The 19,830-nt window shown below is 37.1% G+C and overlaps 1 protein-coding gene across 1 annotated transcript; it reads left to right on the top strand.

Annotated features, from left to right (window-relative positions):
• The first annotated feature begins 11,327 nt into the window (after window positions 1-11,327).
• Window positions 11,328-13,817, top strand: LOC147625352 (uncharacterized). The gene is made up of 3 exons (XM_086818676.1): window positions 11,328-11,855; window positions 11,973-12,204; window positions 12,830-13,817. The coding sequence occupies exons 1-3, from the start codon at window positions 11,328-11,330 to the stop codon at window positions 13,489-13,491; spliced, it is 1,422 nt and encodes a 473-aa protein (XP_086674802.1). The 3' UTR covers window positions 13,492-13,817.
• The last annotated feature ends 6,013 nt before the right edge of the window (window positions 13,818-19,830 follow it).

Genomic DNA, 19,830 nt, shown 5'->3' with positions numbered 1-19,830 from the left:
TAATGTTTTAGGCCATGTACTAATGCTCTTAATTATGGTGTCTTGAAAATTTCCACGATTTATTGGTGGATGTTTAAAAATGATCTCTTAAAATTTAAGACTTTTCTAAATTATTTCTTATGTTTTTAGTAGGGATATGTAGAGAATCTAAGACTAGATACAACTAGTATCTTGGAAGGATAATTAGAGAATCTAGATATGACTAATATCCATATTAAAAATTAACCTTTCCATATAAGAGGAACATTGAGAAGGGCAATTCTATATCAACTCTTGAATCTAGTGATCATCCGTATCTCAGATTTTTAACCCTATACATGGTACCATCTACTCTATCATCAACATGTAATCAGCCTTTAAACTTATAATTTTTATTTTTTTATTAATGAGTCTTTAATTATCAACTTCTCACAATACACGTGTGGGGGTGCATGCACACACACACACACACACACACACACACACACACACACACATGTGTACACATAAATAAATTCAATGCTTGCACTGTATTGAAGGATTTGAACATAAGATTTAAACAACTCAATTCACATCTCAAGGCTCAACAAACAAACTATATATGCAAGTTGTAAATATGCATTTTAAGATAAACTCACCACAATCTAAAACTCAAATGTTGTAGCATGCTTTGTCTTAGGAGATGCGTTGGGACAATTAAAATTTAGTTTATACACATGTTTAGATTATTTTGAAAATTCAAAGTGATATTTATTAGCTTAGGTAGTTTTATTCATAAACTAAGTTATAGTATGATGCTAATGTCACTATTAAAAACACTACAAGGAGATGAGGGCCAACCAACAGTCCTACCAACGATAAATGATGGGCTTTGAAAAGTGTCGATCGTTGTATGGGAGTGCTGCATTACTAGCAAAGTTACTAGCGATATTTTGGTTGGTAAAAGCATTGGTAGGAGTGTTGGTTACCAAAAAAAAAGTAAAAAGAAATTAAAAAAATCAATAGAGCATGGAAAATGCTCCATTTTTGGTTTTTACAGCATGTTGTTCTGAGCTACACATTAGAAGTTATGCCCAATGCAAGATAGACATAGCTTCAAACTATACTTTGCATGAACAAGAAAACAAAAGCAAAGTATGGAGAATTTTTCATAGTCATAGTATAGATCATGAGTACACCACTGCACTATAATTTTTATCAATATAACTTGCTTACCTTACATTACATAAGGCGGGCATACAAAAGTTCTTGCCTATATTTACCATTTTGGAGAGCAAGGTTGAGGAGCAGTCTTGCTCTCTTAATGCCCATATGCATGTCAAGAAAATAAACGCTTTCCTACATTACATAATGAGAGGTGGAAAGCATTTTAGGTTACCACCTAGCCTAAATGGATAGTTTCATCTAGGAGAGGTGGCAAGTATGCAAGCCTATGGGGCAAGCCAATGCAAGCAATGGGAAAGCATGCAAGCATATGGCAAGCATAGCCATGTGATACATTCCTACCCAACTCCCACACATGGGGCACTTCACATGCGACACATACGCATGGGCCATGTGGCCTTGACAAGGATAAAAAATTAATAGCAAAATAGCAAAGAGAGGTTGCAACATACATTTGCTAGTGCTCCCCAATGGTTGTCAAGGTCTGTAGTGGCTTAACTAGTCTTCTTCTTCAACCGCCGCTCTTAACCTAGGCTAAAACCCATTAAAAAATGAGTTATTCTTTAAGTATAAAACCACTTTTCAAAACCCTACATTATGTTTAAAAGTTGACCTAAACTTTAATTGAAGCATGGCAAATGTACAAATTGGTAGACTATGTAGACAATAAAAAAATGCATGATAACATAGCAAAAACTAGATCAAAGGTAACTTACACACTAGACAAGTGCTTGCATGCCATACGTAAATGAGTATTTCTCCTATTTTTTTGGTGGTATAGCTAAGAAACGCTTCCCATACCCCCTTATTTATTTAAAGGTACCAAGCTTGTAAGCAGAAGAAACAAACTTAAATAAGGAGGTTTGGCAAGCATTGCCTAGTTGTACCAACACTTATCACTAACTAAATCTTCATGCACCTCTATGACCCCTGTAGAATAAGGAGGTCTAGAAAGCATTGTCTAGTTATAACACCACTTATCACTAGCTAAATCTTCACGCACCTTTATGACCCCTATAGAATATATAAGAAGCTATGCGTTGTGCTAAAGAGGGAATGTGTAGGCTAATGCATAGGCATAGCTATGTGTAGTTTATGCATGGCATAGGAAATTCCATGTGGAAATGCATATGGAAAGCCTATGGCAAGCATATGCTTAGGCATATTCATATGGCAAGCCTAGGCATATGCATACGCTGACATATGGAAAGCATAGACATATGCATAGGGAAAAGCCTATGGCAATAATATGCTTGCATATGCTTAGGAATATGCATATGTCAAGTCTATTCATATGCATAGGCTTGCATATAAAAGCCATATGCAAGCATATGACATACATATGCAAGTCATATGTAAGGCTCTCCATATGGCAAGCATAGGCAAGCCATATGAAAGACTAGGCAAGCATATGACATACATATGCAAGCTATATGTAAGGCTCTCCATATGCTTGCCTAGGCTTTCCCATATGGCTTGCATATGCTTAGGAATAATATTATTATACATATGCCAAGCCTATCCATAGCCATGCATAGGCCTTTCTTGGACGTTATGTGCATAGCATCATTGTGTGGCATGGCCACTTTGTATCCAATCGGCATGCAAAAAATGCTTACTAGTTGGATGCAAAGTGCCCATGCTATACCCAGATGAAAAGCACAAAGCATCTAAGCATGGCAAGGAATGTTTGAATGCTATGTGTATAGCATCTAAGCATGGCATGGCGCTTTGCGTCCAATCATCAAAGCATGGTATGCACCAATGTCTTTGCATAGTTTCATAGGCATGCATATACATAGACATGGCTATGTATAAGCCTACACATAGACATGGCAATTCATAGACGTGATTATGTGTATCCATAGCCATGCATAATCCTTGCTATGATTAGCATGATTATGCATAGACATGGCTATGCATAATCCATAGCAATGCATAGGCCATGCTATGACATTGCAAATTCCATAGCATAGCCTATGCATGGCCATGGCTTATGCATAGCTATACCTATGCGTAGCCTATGCACATGCATGGCCATGGATTAAATGCATATCGATCCCTATTCATAGGCTATGCATACACATGCCTATGTGTATACATACACGTGCATGACCGTGGCTTATGCATAGCCATCCCTATGCATAGCCATCCCTATGCATAGGCTATACATACACATGCCTGTGTATGTATACATATGCCGATGTGTAGGCTTATACATAGACATGCCTATGCATAGGCTATGCATAGCCTATACATTGCCCATGCGTAAGTAAATACATTTTGATTATAATGCATAAATGAAGGGAATGCACATGGTCATGGTCATGGGTACATGGACATGGTCATGGGTATTAGCCTAAGCAAACAAGGACATGAAAAATGTGCATGCACTTTGAATATTTAAAACTAATTATTAAATAGATTAGGCACAAGACTAGTGGATTTACCTTTATGAAAGATGGAGGAAATAGCTATAAAACAAGAAAAAATAATAAACAAAAAAATGCTAGCTTAGTCTACCACATACATAAACCCGTATATATAATCTTACTTACTTATGTAAAATGACATTAAATAAGAAACCCCAAATTGATTAAGCACATGGTTTACTAAACTTACCTTCATCAATTGAGAGGAGGAGATACCTACAAAACCAAGAAACAAAGCGCAAAACAAAACAGGAGATACCTACAAAACCAAGAAACAAAGCGCAAAACAAAACAAGTTAGTTCCTTCCACCCTTTTAGATTAAAAATCCTAATTTCTACTCCTACATACATGAATACACTAATCTTCATTAAGAAAACTATTAATAAATGAAAAATTCAATCATGAGAGGTGTGGGAGAGAGATGATTGTATGACAAGGAAAGGTAGAGGAAGAATCACGAGGAAGGAAGGAAGGGGGAGATGGAAGAGAGAGAGAGAGAGAGAGAGGGAAAAGAGGTTGAGAAGGAGAGAGTGAGATAGAAGAAGAAGCATGAGGGAGGAAGCACGAAAAGATGGAAGAAAGTGTGTGTGTGTGTGAGAGAGAGAGAGAGAGAGAGAGAGAGGGTGTGTACGAGCATGTGTGTGTGTGTGTGTGGAGCTTGGTGTGGAGGGAGAAAGTTTCTACTGCTGCTACTACTACAGCAAAAAAGAGATGAACAGAAGGGGGGGAAATTTAGGGATATGCCAGTGACATGAAGGCCATGGAGAGGCCACGCACCCAATTCTTGATTTTAAAAAAACATTGGTATAAGTGTTGGTATGAGCATTGGTTATTACCAGTGAAATTACCAGTGATCATCAAAATGCTGGTGGATCGTGGTACATGTCACTTTGGTACACTATCGTTCCCTTGCAGCAGTGAAAATGAAGCTACAGTCACAAGACAAGAAACCCATTTTTTAAAAAGAAATTTTATAGCATAATGCATCATATTGAAAAACATAGGTTAATATCATTATAAAATGGACCATTTAAAGTTAGTTAAAATGATTTTTATAGCCACGTAAACCTTTAATGCCTCAAGTATAATGCACTCTTCTTTTCTCAATGACAATATTTTAGAGTAAAGAACATATGCTCAAGTACAAGGAGGGCAAGAAACAAAATATTACATACTCTAAATGATTAGCAATGCATTGCTTATTCATTGTTGCTAATAAGAAATGGCGTGTTACATTGCACATCGAGGGGACACAGCGGCATTTTTTAGGAGCGTTTTCAAAAGGAAAATGTCGGGGCTTTTAACACTGTTGAGCAATATTTTTTCACTACTAAAAATGTTGCTCAGTAGTAGTGAAAAATGCTACTTAGCAATGCTTTTCTAGAGCAACAAAAAAGTGCTGCTACAGTAAAAAAAACAAAATGCTACTCACAGTAACGTGGCTTGGAAAAAGTACCCCCACTTCTTTTGCCATTGCATCGATATCCTAAACTTTTACCTTGGGTTTTTTTGTAGGTTTATGTCTAATCTATCACTTCTACCTCTTCTACCCTACCCTCCTCAAGCTCAAGCAAGGTATGCCTTCTCTTTTCTTTCATCTCCTATGTAAACAAGCTTTCCATGAAAGCTTTCTTATGAGTATTTCCCTTCTCTTTTCTCTCTTTTAAGTTTTTCTTTTCTTCTTTTTCTCTTCTCATTGAATCTTAATCCTAACCCCAGCTTCTACATAGAAACCTTAATAGAGAGCTTTGATGGAGAGCTCTCCATCAAAGCTCTCTATTAGGGTTTTTATGTAGAATCTAGGGTTAGGGTTAAGCTTCAATGAGAAGGGAAAAAAAAGATTCAATAAGTTTTCTATGTTATGAAGAAAAAGATTTCATTAATATTTCTATTAAGATTAGGGTTTTGTATATGCTTTCTATGAGGGTTAGGATTAGGGTTACTAATAGTTTTTTTTCTTTATTTGGTTTGATTTTGTAGGTTATCGACACATATAAGCCTCATAAGGTAAGAGATCTCTCTCTTTTATGTTTCCTCTCTTATGATTTTACATGTTATAGGCTTTGTAAGTTTTAGAGTTTTTAAGATTAGGGTTTGTTATTTTTTCTTCTCTTTGTTGATAGCCTTTTGAGAGCGATGCTTCTCTCAAGAGGTGGCCATATGCCTTAGGCTCATGCGTGAGGCTAGGGCATAAAGCTTATGCATAAGCCTCATGCATAAGGCTAGTGCATAAGCCTCATGCAAGAGACTTATACATTGGCCAATGCATAAGACACATGCATGTGACTTGTGCATGTGACTTGTGCATAACGCCTTATACATAGCCTCATATATAAAGCTTATGCATGAGGTGTTTCAATTGAGATACTTACATGCCATACAATAGATATTAATCAAATAGTTGTTTAATAGTCAATTCACATGAGCTTATAGAGGGATGTTTTTAATTCAAAATGGAAACATGTATGTTTACTTATTAAGATGATTTTTTTAATTTAAAATACAAACATATCTGTATACTTATGAAAGGGGGGTAACCAAATGTGTTAACAAATGTAAAAAAACAAAATAAAAATTGAAGTATCTTAAATGCATTCTTGGATGCAAGTGTTATATGTGTTTTTACAAAGTGAACCTCCTAAGGGTATCTGTAACTCATTCACTATTAAAATCTCTCTCTCTCTCTCAACTATTTTCTAGACAAAATATCCATAACATTTAAATTAGAAGGTTTATTGAATCTTGAATATAAATTGAGACATGATTTTAAATATAAGGTATAATTATCATATATCCATTTATGAGTTGTTTCTTTCAAGAATATTGTACTTTTTTATTTAAAGGAGCTCAATTCTAGAGGCTTTTGAAAAGTCTAAAATCTTTCATTTAAAAGGATGAGCATAGATGGGTTACTTATATGGGTCTACTAATTGTTTTACTATAGCCTTATAGAATAAAGCTAAGAAGCTCCTCCTTTATGACTATGGCCAGTTTGCATCATGTTATATTGATACAATATCTTGTATTATTGCCAATTTCTATCCATGGCATGTTATGTTTAAAAAGGTAGCATCAACACACAAACAAAGGTTCAATTTGAATTCATTTGACCAGCTACAAAGGTTCAATTCATCTAGCTACAAAAATAAGAAACATTTAGAAAATACAAACGCCTCACAATATGCCTTGAAAATTGGAAGTAATGGACACTTTTGTTTTCTAGGAAATAGCTCAATGTTATATAAGAATTGGTAAAAGAATTGCTACAACAATCCAAAAAGATCAAGACCAAGCACTCTTCTTCAAGTAGAGAATGCTACCTCTTTCTCCAACGTTGTCTGTAATTATCTACAGTGTGGAGTCTATGCCTTCTTGTTTGATAAGAGTCAAAGATATATAAGCATATGTAATGTTGAATTTAGAATTGACATCCGTAACAATATGCATAATGTTATAGAGAATGTAACATGAGGCATGTATGGAATAGCCATTTGATCTAAATATCCTCAAGATATGTTGCAACTGTTTGCAATTATACATCGTGCTTCCACCTCTTGGTCGGATGAGAGGCAAGGGAGGGGGGGTTCTCCATTGGAAAAGATATAAGGTAGCATGTGTATTCAATAACAGGGGTTGTATTTTTTGCTCGGGGGGTTCACCTCTAAGAAATTTTATGTATCACATGCATTCAAGGGGTATTTAAAAAACCCCTTACACTTACATACTTTTATGAATAATATGACTCCTTTTTCTTCATAAACTTACGATTTTTTTAAATTGGTTTAAAAAACCCCTCCTATAAATGTAATTATGTAACTTTTTTGAATTAATATACCCCTCCTGATGAACTCACGTGCTACACTTACATATTTTTAGGTGAACCCCTCAAGATTTTTTGGTGGAGGTTAAAAAAAACTAAGAGGTTTTTAAATTCAAATTTTAAAACTTCCATTTGGAAGGGTTGCTTTTATTATCTTAAAATCTATAAAAAGGGTGTATGTAAATAATAAATATTTATAGGCAAGGGTTTGTTTAATTACCCTTTGAATGCACACGCTATATGGGTTTGTTCATAGTGATCCCCTTAACGTATCAACATGTTCTCAACTTATGAAGATTAATTGACTTGGGGTAAGGACAAAGAGGAGTCACATGATGAGGATAAGGGTGGAGTACATGACTATCGTTTGGTAGATATATATTTTGGATGAGATTGGATCTTTTGAGGATCTTTCACTTACTTTTCTAAAAGAAAGTTATGCTTTTGTTCTATCTCATTGCTTGGCCGCCATAAAGTCTTTACATTTATCAATTTAGGTCCATCCCATAGAGTAAGAGGCTTTCTTATAAAGGGCATCAGAAGAACACAATTATCATTGTCTTACTACTACAAAATTATAATTATTAATTTTTTATTTCTTATTTCTTATTTTAAAAAAATCACTTGTCTCTCAATACAACACTTATTTTTTTTAATATAAAATTGATGTATTGCATTATGACATAGTATATTGGTTACCCCATTATAGTCATGTTATGACATGTGTCACTTCACCTTTGTCATCACCTGTGTAATGTAGTAGTGTTATCCAAGTGAGCAAAAGAAATACTATACCATATAGGATAATTCAATTATTACAAGTCTATTTTTTTATCGTTTCTTGTTATATTTGAGAATAAAAAAAGAGAAGAGAAGTATACTTATACATTTGTGCAAAATTGACCATGTCGTCACATAAACCATGCATTAGTTTCATATAAACATTATATTAAAGAAAGCAAAACTCTTAACATTTATAGAACTTGCCTAAGTTATAACCATGGTAATTATGCCACTTGGAGATGACTTAAGTACCTTAAGTTTTTGAAGTTGCTATGAGAGACATGGATTTCTTTTTCTTTTTTAAAAATAATTAGAATATAGCTATTGTACAAGTGTAGTTCTTGATTCAAGCAATTAAAAAACTAAGCAAGCACAAACATAAATTTATTATTAATAATTGGTAATCATCTTTTCTTATTTTACACTAGAAAGTACCAATTGGATATAAATTGACTAGTAAAAATTTGAAAAAAATCTAGAATATAATAATGTAGTGTGTCATTTTTGAAGTTCAATCACGCAATCAAAATCATGAGTAGGAAAAGGAGAGGATGCGAGAGAGAGAATCAATGACCTGCTTTTTTTTGCACAAGCTTATGTGAGTCTGTGTTTACTTTGTCTACACAAAATAACCTTCATATATTTTTCTAGACTTAAATTTTTCATATTGATTATTTGCCAAGCAAAAAGATAAGTAATCTTGTTTAAATACATTTCTTGAAAACAAGGGATAATAGCTATCGTGTGTGAGCAAGAAACTATTTTGGGATAAAAACACCTTGAGAAAACATGAATGACCTTGGACAAAATTCTCATAAACTATGGCTAATGATAAAGCATAGAAAATAAAAGAGGGTTCTCGTGTGTTGAAGTGGTAACTCAGAGCTTACCAATCTAAACAAGGTGCTTGAAAGTCGAAAGGCACTAGCTATAAATGTCTAAATGTGCATTTGGAGAGTAAAGTGCTCAAAACCCATCCCATTTAGGAAACAAAAGAGGTTTCTTGAGAAATTGTACAAGGAGGATGGGGGTGCCAAGTTTTAGGTTTTAAAATACTCTTTAAAAAATTAGAAGGTTTTCATAACTAATACCTCTTCAAATCTAGCAATTTCAAAGCTTCAATCATAAATTCAAAGGTATTCTAGCATTGCAACTACAAGAACTTTGGTTTTTTGTTTTTTTATCGCACTTGGTTCACGGTTTGGAGAGAAGTAAAGTTCTTGTAAGTTATGGGAACATGAGAAGGTGGTACTGTGATAAAGTGTTGCAAATTTACATGGTCAAGAATTACCCAAGAGATTGCTTGGGACACTAGAGAGAATCTGCACATGGGGTTGGGAAGCTACAAGTTCCAATGGTTGGACCAAGGTGTGGGTGGGTCCAGGGGTGTTGGTGCATTCCCCATAGGAATAGCTGGTGGAGTATAGCCAAAGCAATGGAGCAATGAGAAACCCCACCACCAATGTACAAACTACATAATGTAGTGTATTGTGGTGTACCTACTGGGTAGGACCCTTCTTGCTTTACAAATGTTGGTTTTGGACTTGTGTAGGTGAAAAGAGGGGGGAGGCCAAGGACACAGGAGAGAGGAGGACAGCCTAAAAGCCCACAATGTAGAAGGCAACAACTTAAGGAAAGCTGTATTTGGAAAGTACATGGTGAGACATTTAATTGGAAGGTGAAGGGAAACAACCATAATTGCAAAAGGGGGGGGAGGGGCCGGCTTGCCTTTAATATTGATGATATTGAAGTAGGGAGAAGATCTAGACGAATCCGCACGCACGTACAAAATAGTGGTCAGGCACAAACTCTAATGAATCCCCCCCAACACACACACACACACACACACCCACACACACACACACACACACACCCCCCCCCCCACACACACACACTCTCATGATCAAGGGGAAAAGCTATCATATATAATACTCACTAATCTAACGTACATCCATTGACCATCCATTGCTTTGTACCCTCACCCTAATCCCAAGTCACGCAAACGCTTCTCATTTGATCCTATTCGCATCTTAATCAGCTCTCAATTTCTCCTACAATGATTGGATTTAGCCCTATTCCCGTTCAAACTTCAACGGATCATATTATTAGAACACCTAAATTCGTAAATCATCTTGGATCTTTGTTAATCGTGATTAAGGGACACGCTGGTAATAAATGATTATCAAGTCATTGAGTCCATATTCGCTCAAATGATCCTAATCTCAAATCACGCAAGGCTCTTAATGCATCTTATCTTACCAATCTTTAATCTCAAATGATCCTAATCTCAAATCACGCAAAGCTCTTAATGCATCTTATCTTACCGATCTTAATCTTAATTCCTTCACAAAGTACAAATGTGTTAATGCAATCTTCAATCATTTCTTCTTTGCATCTCATCAATCTCAGTTGTTTTACAATAATTATAGCTTCTTCACATGCAAAGCTTCTATGAATTGCAATTTCCAATAAAAGTCTAAGCTATATATTAAGCTCATAACTGCTGATTTACTGCAGTCAAAAAAAAGTTAATCAACATTCTGTGCCCACATCATGGTGGCAAAGAGTGTGATTGATTGGAACAAGTTACAACCAAGACGGTTCAATCATTCTTGCCAAGCTTTTTTTTTTGTTGGGTTTTTAGATGGGCCAGAAAGGGGAGGACATACTTTATTAAGTGGCCCCAAGCTTATCTTAAAGAATAGGGCTAAATAAATTAGTTTTAAATTTCATGGGGAAGGGTCATTTGGAATGAATTAGTTTTTAATTTCATGGGGAAGGGTTATTTGAAATAAAATGCATTTGAAATGTCATAGGATAGGGTTATTTAAATTAAAATAGGTTCTATATACTATTATAGACCTGCTAAAAATAAGGTCCATATATACTATAATAAACCTGCTTGTTTTTGTTCATAAAAACATCTTTACAAGCTATGCATGCTCTCTGCTCTCTCTCTCTCTCTCTCTCTCTCTCTCTGTTGATGAACTGTGCAAGATTCTATAGAAAAGATAAGGTACCCTTCTTCCTCTCAAATATTATTATATGCTTACCTTAGGCTATTTCTCTTCTATAGCCTTATCCCCTTGCTTGCTTCTCAGCTTTCTTCTCACACCATTATTACTTCTCCTCTTTGATCAGTTCTGCCATGCCTGTCCTTCCTGGTTTGCAGCCTCTTTGTAAAGGCTCCAATTCCTCCAGATCTTCGCAACCATCAGAAAAACAGTGGGATGATAGACCTCACATCCTTCATCAGCCTGCCATAGCCAACAAATCAAGGCCCCCCTCAGGTTTATCTAACTTGAAATCATCATCAAATGAGCAAACAGACAAACCACTTAAAGCTAGGAAGATCATGGGCTCCCTTAGCCAGGCCATGAGAGCAATCAAGCTTAACGATACCGCTAACCACAATAATTATACTGGGTATCATCATCAACAGCACCATAATGAGAGAGCTGCAGAGCCCATGATTAACTATGATAGCAGTGGGAGTGTCCATGAACCTGGCACAGTTTGCCTTGCTGCCATGGTTAATGAGTTCATAGAGGACGTTGGGTCTTGTGGGAGAGCACGTTGCAATTGTGGAAATGGAACCCATCTTTGCTTGGCCAGTGATCACCCTGATGATGATGATAATCTTGATGATTATGATCAGCTAAAAGAGATCATGGAGGTAACTGTTAACATTTTTCATCTAATTTCTTCCTAATTATGTGTTTTAACGATGAGAACGGCCTTGATTAGCGTGGTTTCTCACCCAATTACACCTTATATTTTTTTTTAAGTGCAGGAAATGGTTTCTTGCATTGATGAAGGAGAGTCCCGGGTGCTCAAGGATGTGATGAAGGCGGTAGATTCTATGCAGGAAAAGCGAGTGGATATGGAGTCTGATTGTGTGAGGAGAGGGGAAATTTGCAGGAACGATTGCATGCTTTACTGGGTTATGAAGCAACTGAGATCGTTTGGGTACAACGCTGCAGTCTGCAAATCGAGATGGGAGCATGCTGGAGCCCTTCCGGCAGGTAAACATTTAAGCAAAGTTTTAACTTAGGTTTAGAAAATAATTAGCTCAAGACAATGATTTGAAGAATCCTAGGGTCAAATAGTTGTAATCCAGACCTAATTGAACAAAGTCTCATTTTGTCAACTCACCTTGATTAATCCAAGTAAGATAATTAAGCAGACTTTAAGTTTCGCTCTAGGTTTAGACAACCCTCAACTTAACTTGATTAAGCAAAATTTGACAATAATAGGGTTAGGCGAATAGCAGCGATACTTGATCGAAGTTGGCTCTAGGGTTAAACATCTCCGACACTTGCAAAGCACAATCTTTGGTTCAACATCTACCAGCGTAGCTACGGAAAGCATAAGCTTTGGTTAAACATCTGCCAACCTAACTCAGTACAGCATAATCTTTGGTTAAACATTTGCCAAACTACCTCTATAAACTACGCGATGGAACTATAATCTAGGGTTAATCATTCTATCAACCTAGCTAAGCAATTAAGCATAGCTGCGGGCTTGTACAACTACAAATCTAAGCAAGCGAAGCATAATAATCATGCCACAAAAGCCAGGCGACTAGAATTAATACCAGATTAGCACGTACGTGCTAATTATGTGGGGCTATTGCTGTGTGCTGTGCAGGTAATTACGAGTACATTGACGTGATTTGCTCAAATGAGCGGCGGATCATAGTGGACACAAATTTGAGAGCCCAATTTGAGATAGCAAGGGCATCGGAGCAGTACAATCGGCTGCTGCAGATGGTTCCATGCATATTTGTGGGCAAAGCAGAGAGGCTACACACAGTGTTGAAGACAATGTCAGAGGGTGCAAAGCTCTCTCTCAAGCTCATGGGCATGCATTTGCCACCTTGGAGAAAGCATTGCTATCTGCAAGCCAAGTGGTTCTCCCCCTACAAGAGAACCATCAAAGAAACACAGGCCTCATGTACCACTTATAATTGCTTTGATGAATTAAACAGCACAGACAGTCATTTTGGTGCCATTGCCTTCAAGGGCCCCTTCTTCTCTACCAAATTTAAAGAAGAGGTCGAAGACTTCTATGGACAGCAACATAGATTAGCCCGCGCTTCTAGATCATCCTCACTAGCTTTTCATGATGATGAAATCACCGTGATTAGCACTGATTGGCAACCCCCTGCTCTTAATCCAGCTAGATTAGCCCTCAACAGGTCACCAAGGAGGAGGGTTTCTGCACTAGCAGGTGCTTTGAGGCAGCAATCTGAAACAAACCCATTGAAAAAACAGTCTCATAGGTTAAAGCTTGGGGCTGTGGTATGCTGATCTACATGTAAAGGTAAATAATATACCTAAACACATTCTACTTGTTGGGCTTGCCATGCTTTTTTGGGAGATCTTGGGAGTAGAGGCCGTGCTTGGAACATAAGTTGAAAAGAAAGAAAGCACAGGAGACAATGAATCTCACACTGCTCTAGAGATTAAGAGTGTACCGCTTGATGATTGTTAATCTAAAAGATGATTGGTACACTTGTGTTTTTAAAGGTTAAATAGTTATTGCTCATGATCTGAAGAATCTTAGGTATTCTACAAATAGTTCCATGTCATTCATGATAAGTTTCCTGTCTAATCCATACTGCTTTTAGAGTGAATCTCCTTCATGATAAGCGTCCTGTCCAATTTTGTACATGCTGATTTGATTGTCACACATGGTGGGATTAAGCCTGTTTGCTTTTATATGCAAAATTGCTTTTATATACATCTTCCGGTTCAAAGTAAAACATATTATAGATTGCAGAATAGTGCACCCAACAAGAGATTTCAACATAATGATCATCATTATGAGAGATTGAGACTTACCAAGTCTTCCCAACATACACCTGTTTCTCTAAACCTTCCAACTCTTACTTGCTTTTGTCTTTATACCTCATGATCAGTGTTCACAGAAACATCTAAAATAAAGCAAGCTATACAAATTGCTAACTTGTTATATGTACAAAATTTACAAAGAAAAGAACTTGTAATATTACAAATTCAAAGAAATAAATTGTAAACTTTCAAATACAACATGTATTTTTCTAGGGTAAAAAAGTGAAATTAAAAAAAACTTTTTGAGATGAGATTACAACAGTAAATCACTTTTCAAATAAGAAATTCATAAGATGTTACAAAAACTTGAATTTACCAAAAATATAACTTTCAAAGATAGAACTCTAAAAATCTTGAGTATGTCCAGTGACATATACCCGAATTATAAAAAATTAAGACCAACATACTTTAGAATTTCCAAGTCCAAAATATCATACATGACATCCTTCATTCAATATACATGCGTATAAGCATGTTTTAACGGCTTTGCTCCAACTCTCCAAAATTCAATGGCATCTATAAAATCAAAACACATAAACTGAGGACCTTCAATAGATATTCGCATGAGAACATCCATACCTTTTGTCTCCAAATGATTTCACTACAACAAACAAAGAGTACAACTACGTGAAGACCCGTGGAAATTTCAAAGGATCCAAAAATGGAAAAAAACATTGACGCAGTTATGTACGCGGCTACCACCCGCGTAAATAACCATGCTAATAACTGCGCTTATGGTCGCAGACACAGGTGGCTATCGTTACGTACTGTGTCTGCAAAAAAAAATGGGGACAGAATGGGTGAGATATGTGTGGATACATGTCCCCACATATCTCACCTATTTTTTCTCCTTTTAAAAAAATCACATAATTTAAACTTTTTTAAAAGATAAACACTAAAAACACAAAAAAAGTTACAAAACAACAATGCCATGGTTTTTATTACTTGTAAATTATATGTAAAGTTGCAAAATACATAAAGTGTTGATGTCCCACATTAGGAAAAATTTGGACTCAAATTGAGCCCTTTAAGGATTTGCACACATTAGGGAAAATTTGGACTCAAATTGAGCCCTTTAAGGATTTGCACACATTCTCTCTCTACAAAAATAGGCTTATGGTAAATTTTTGGCAAATCAACTCAGAAGTGAGCGGAGTTTAGACATTTGGAATCTACTCTTCGAGACCTTTCCAATGATGTATAGCATGACAGGCAATTTTTCATGTACAAAAAGTCTCCAAATTTGGTGATGATGTGGCATGTAATGTACCACATCATCACCAAATTTGGGGACTTCTTGAATATGAAAAATTACCCGTCATGCTATACATCATTGAAAAGGTCTCTAGGAGTAGATTCCAAATGTCCAAACTCTGCTCACTTTTTAGTTGATTTACAAAAATTTCATCATGAGCCCATTTTTATAGAGAGAGAATGTGTATAAAACCTTAAAGGACCTAATTTGAGTCTAAATTTTTCCTAATGAAAACGAATAAAGACAAAGACACTAATTAAATTAATTCGTTGTGGTGCATCTTCATGTTCATGTTCATGTTCATCTTCATCTTCGCCTGCATCTTTACCACCTTTATCTCATCACCATCACTTTCAGTATCCTCGTCTTACTGCAATGTTAAATAGTGATACAATGCAAACACGTTAGCCACAAGCAAAACAAGTTGGGTGATAATTAAAAATCAAGTTTAGAGACTCACCATGTTGCCATGCCGAGACCTATTACCCTTTCCTATAACAAATTTCAACATGCATGAGATATGAAAATCATGATGACACATGAAGTACACTTGGTGAAAAATGGCAAAGAGAGCTTACAAATCGTGCAAGCCATCCTGCCTTTCCTCTGAATCCATACTTTGTCACACCATACTTCAGCAGTTGACTCGCACGTGCCACCTTTTATTGAGGGTGTTGAGTACCTTCCCTCGCTTCCTTCTTTACCTTCTTACAGTCCTTAATGGTGCAGTTCGTAGGCATTTGTTTTCCCTCTTTCGCACACCTCCTTTCACGCGAGACCTCCTATTATTGAGGATCTTTATAATGTGATTCCTCGCCCATCGAAAAAACATGTGCTCAATGGGTTTGGAAACCGCTCTTACATGCAGTGAACTACATACAAGAAGTCTTTGTCTTTTTGTTCTCCCCAGGGTTTAAAGGTGTTCGTATATGTTTAGTTTACTAAATGACATAAGGTATACTAAACCCTCTGTCCTGTGTCATCCATATAAGGCCCACCCTCCTCATCTCTGGTGTATGTTGATCATCCCACCCTCTCCGAGCACGTCGCTTGGTCGCCATAGGTGAGGGTGACCGTGCATCTCTCCCAAAGCATCCACCGCACCCACCTCCCCCACTACTCGATGCTGACGGCTTTCAGAAGCCCTCGAGCTATCACCACCTAAGTGGTGTCGTGAGGATGTCACACGATGGGAAGATGGCACCATGGATGGGATATTAGGAGTGCATTGAGCACTAGGAGGAGCCGAAGGGAAAAGAGCAGGGAAAGTGGAAGTATGAGGGGTAGGCAAAGTAGAAGGGAAAGAGGTGTGAAGCATGGATGTGGGCGACCGCCGTGGGATAGTTGACATGTTAGGCACATAATAGGTAGGAGATAAGCACGCGTGACTTAATTGCTCATCCCCGTACCTAGAGTTCACGCAGTTCCAAGCTGCTTGTGCCTCTAAAACATATTGCAAATCTTGGTCATCTATGGGTATGAGAATGACACTAGAGGATGCCCCTCCATATATCCGATCTTGGTCCATGATGAACCCCATGATTGCCACATCAACATTACATAAAAAGCTTATGCATAAAGCCTTAATGCATAGAGCTTAATGCACAAGGTTTATGCATAGAGCTTAATACATAGATCTTAATGCATAAAGCCTCATACATAGACCAATGCATAGAGCTTAATGCATAAGTCTTATGCATTGAGCTTTATGCATAGAGCTCATGCATAGAGCCTCAATGCATGAAGCCTCATGCGTAGGGCCTTAATACATAAGACTTATGCATTGAGCTTATGCATGAAGCCTCATGCATAGAGATTTATGTATAGAGCCTTAATGCATAAGGCTTATGCATTGAGCTTTATGCATAGAGTCTCATGTATGAAGACTCATGTGTAGAGCCTTAATGGATGAGGCTTATGCATTGAGCTTTATGCATAGAACTCATGCATGAAGCCTCATGCATAGAGCCCCATGCATGCATAAGGCCTAGAGGAAAAACATATACAAGAAAAATAATCCTTGGCACCCGAAGGTGCAAAAACAACAAAGAGCAAGGTGAAGGGCTTACCTCTTATGCTTGTGAGAAGGCTTATACACGGGTTGATCTTCTTTGGAGAAGAAACCCTAAACCTAGCCCCACAAAAAACATTAAGATAAGCAAAGTTTTTATTTATGCATTAAGCTTTATGCATAAGGTCATGCATAAATCTAAATAAAGCTTATGTTTAAAGTTTTATGTATAAGCCTTATGCATAAAGCCCTATGCATAAAGCCTCATGCATAGAAGCTCATGCATAGAGCCTTATGCATAAAACCTTATGCATAAGGCTCATGCAAAGAGTCGTATGCATGAAACCTCATGCATGGAGCTTAATACATAGGCTTATGCATAGAGTCGTATGCATGAATCCTCATGCATGAGCTCTATGCATAAAACCTTATGCATAGAGCTCATGCATAGAGTCGTATGCATGAAACCTCATGCATGGAGCTTAATACATAGGCTTATACATAAGCCTCATACACAAAGCCTTTACGCATAGAGCTTAATACATAAGGCCCATGTATGAAGCCACATGCATGCATAAGACCTAGAGGCAAAACATATGCAAGAAAAATAATTTTCGACACCTGAAGGTGCAAAAATAACAAAGAGAAAGGTCAAGGGGCTTACCTCTTATACTTGTGAGAAGGCTTGTATGTGGTTGATCTTGTTTGGAGAAGAAACCCTAAACCTAGCCAAAAAAAGCATGAAGATAACAAAAGTTTTTATTTATAAAAACTATTAATATAACTAGTTAAGAATTCAAGAGAGCAAATAAGCATACACGAGAGCAAGGTGAAGGGACTTACCTCTTATGCTTGTGAGAAGGGCTTTGTACACGGTTGATCTTCTTTAGATAAGAAACCCTAAACCTAGCCACAAAAAAGCATTAAGATAAGAAAATTTTAATTTATAAAAAACTATTAGTATAACTAGTCAAGCAGTCAAGAGGGAATACAAGCATACAAGAGAGAAACCAAGCATACAAGAGAGCAACCAAGAATACAAGAGAAGAAAGCAACAAAAGATTAAAGAGAAGAAAGTATACAAGAGAAGCAAGCAACAAAACATAAGTCTCAAACCCTAGATTAGTGCACTTTCAAAAAACAAAAGATTGAAGAAAACAAAGAAGATATGGATATGGTACATATCTTGATGGGAGAAGGGCTTGTGAAGGTGGGAGGGAGAAGAGGAGGAGGAGGGCTTATGAGTTTGATGAGGAGGGAGAAGAGGAGGAGGGCTTATGAGTTTGATAAGGAGAAGGGGTTGTGAAGGTGAGAGAGAAGGACTTGAATGAATGCTTTAACCAAAGGGGGTAAGGAAAACTATGATAGGTTTTTTTCTGTTCAAGTAGAAGGCATTAGTGTGTGGTCAATGTGCTCGACTTGGATGGTAGTAAGGCATGGCATGTAAAATCTATGAGCTTGTGTGATGTAGGGATGGAGCCACTCCCATTTTAGATGAGCATCAAGATGTGCATCTCCTATGGGCTAGCCAACGAGTGGAAGTGAAGGCAGCTAAAAGCTTAAAGTTGGGAAAAACCAAGCCAATTCACATCACAAAAGGATGATGACCAAATTTGATGCAAAGAGACCTAGATAATTTCTATCAAATTTGCAAGGCCATGGGAAGGATTGATTATCCCACCAAGATTAACTCATTTTCACTTTGCCTTGAAGGTTAGTGGTTTAGGTCTCCAAATCCACCAACTTACAAGGTCTTAAGGCACACTTTTATAGTGGGATTCTCAACCACTAGAGATAGATGGAGACTCATTGCACATATATATAACCTTAAGTAAGAGGAGGATGAAACAATGAGGGATTATATTACTAGAATCAAGTATCTCCATATGAGATGCAACACCTCGTGACATGAGAGACTCTATCCCTAATCGATCAATTTATAATTGGTCTAAAAAGCAAGAGGCTGCACGACCATCTCTATAGGTCTAGGTACTACATATATGATGAGTGCTAACCATGAGGCAATAGACTTGGTAAACAATCTTCAAGAAAATGATGTAGAGCTCGTCCCCCCAAGCCAAGAGATAAACCAAAAGATAGGGGATGCATCATCCAAATCCTTAACAACAAAGGGTGCCCAACGAGCACCAACAAGATTCCTAGTCAAGGACATGATCATGGTTGAGTTGGCAAAGAATCTTCTCAATTGTCTAGGATAGGAGTGCAGGTACAACCCCAAGGATAGCGTCAAGGCCAGTCCACCACAGCACCACAAAGCAGGACACCCATATCTATTCGGATGAAGAGACATGGTCTAGGTGTTCAATTTAACAATGCTACGTGTACAATGTTGAGGCTTAGACAACAACAATTTTGTGCTCATCACCAATGCCATGGGAATCACGATACAACTGATTGTTGGTACCATGAGTGCCAAAGCAACCACTAGCCCTATTTCCCATACCACATGCTTCTTAGCTAGCGTAAGCTCGAGGACCTACATATCAATACCCCTTAATGTGAGGTATAG

This window comes from Cibotium barometz, chromosome 24 (genome assembly GCF_041138505.1).
Source record: "Cibotium barometz isolate CiBa-2024 chromosome 24, ASM4113850v1, whole genome shotgun sequence".
In the NCBI taxonomy this organism is placed as follows: domain Eukaryota; kingdom Viridiplantae; phylum Streptophyta; class Polypodiopsida; order Cyatheales; family Cibotiaceae; genus Cibotium; species Cibotium barometz.
The sequence above is the reverse complement of the archived record's forward strand: the minus strand, read 5'-3'. Positions and strand labels throughout refer to the sequence as shown.

Excerpts from the sequence above, each read along its gene's own strand:
- LOC147625352 (XM_086818676.1), top strand. The coding sequence starts at position 11,328 with ATGCCTGTCCTTCCTGGTTTGCAGCCTCTTTGTAAAGGCTCCAATTCC. Across the intron at positions 11,856-11,972 it reads AGCTAAAAGAGATCATGGAG|GAAATGGTTTCTTGCATTGA; the intron begins GTAACTGTTAAC and ends TTTTAAGTGCAG. Across the intron at positions 12,205-12,829 it reads TGCTGGAGCCCTTCCGGCAG|GTAATTACGAGTACATTGAC; the intron begins GTAAACATTTAA and ends TGTGCTGTGCAG.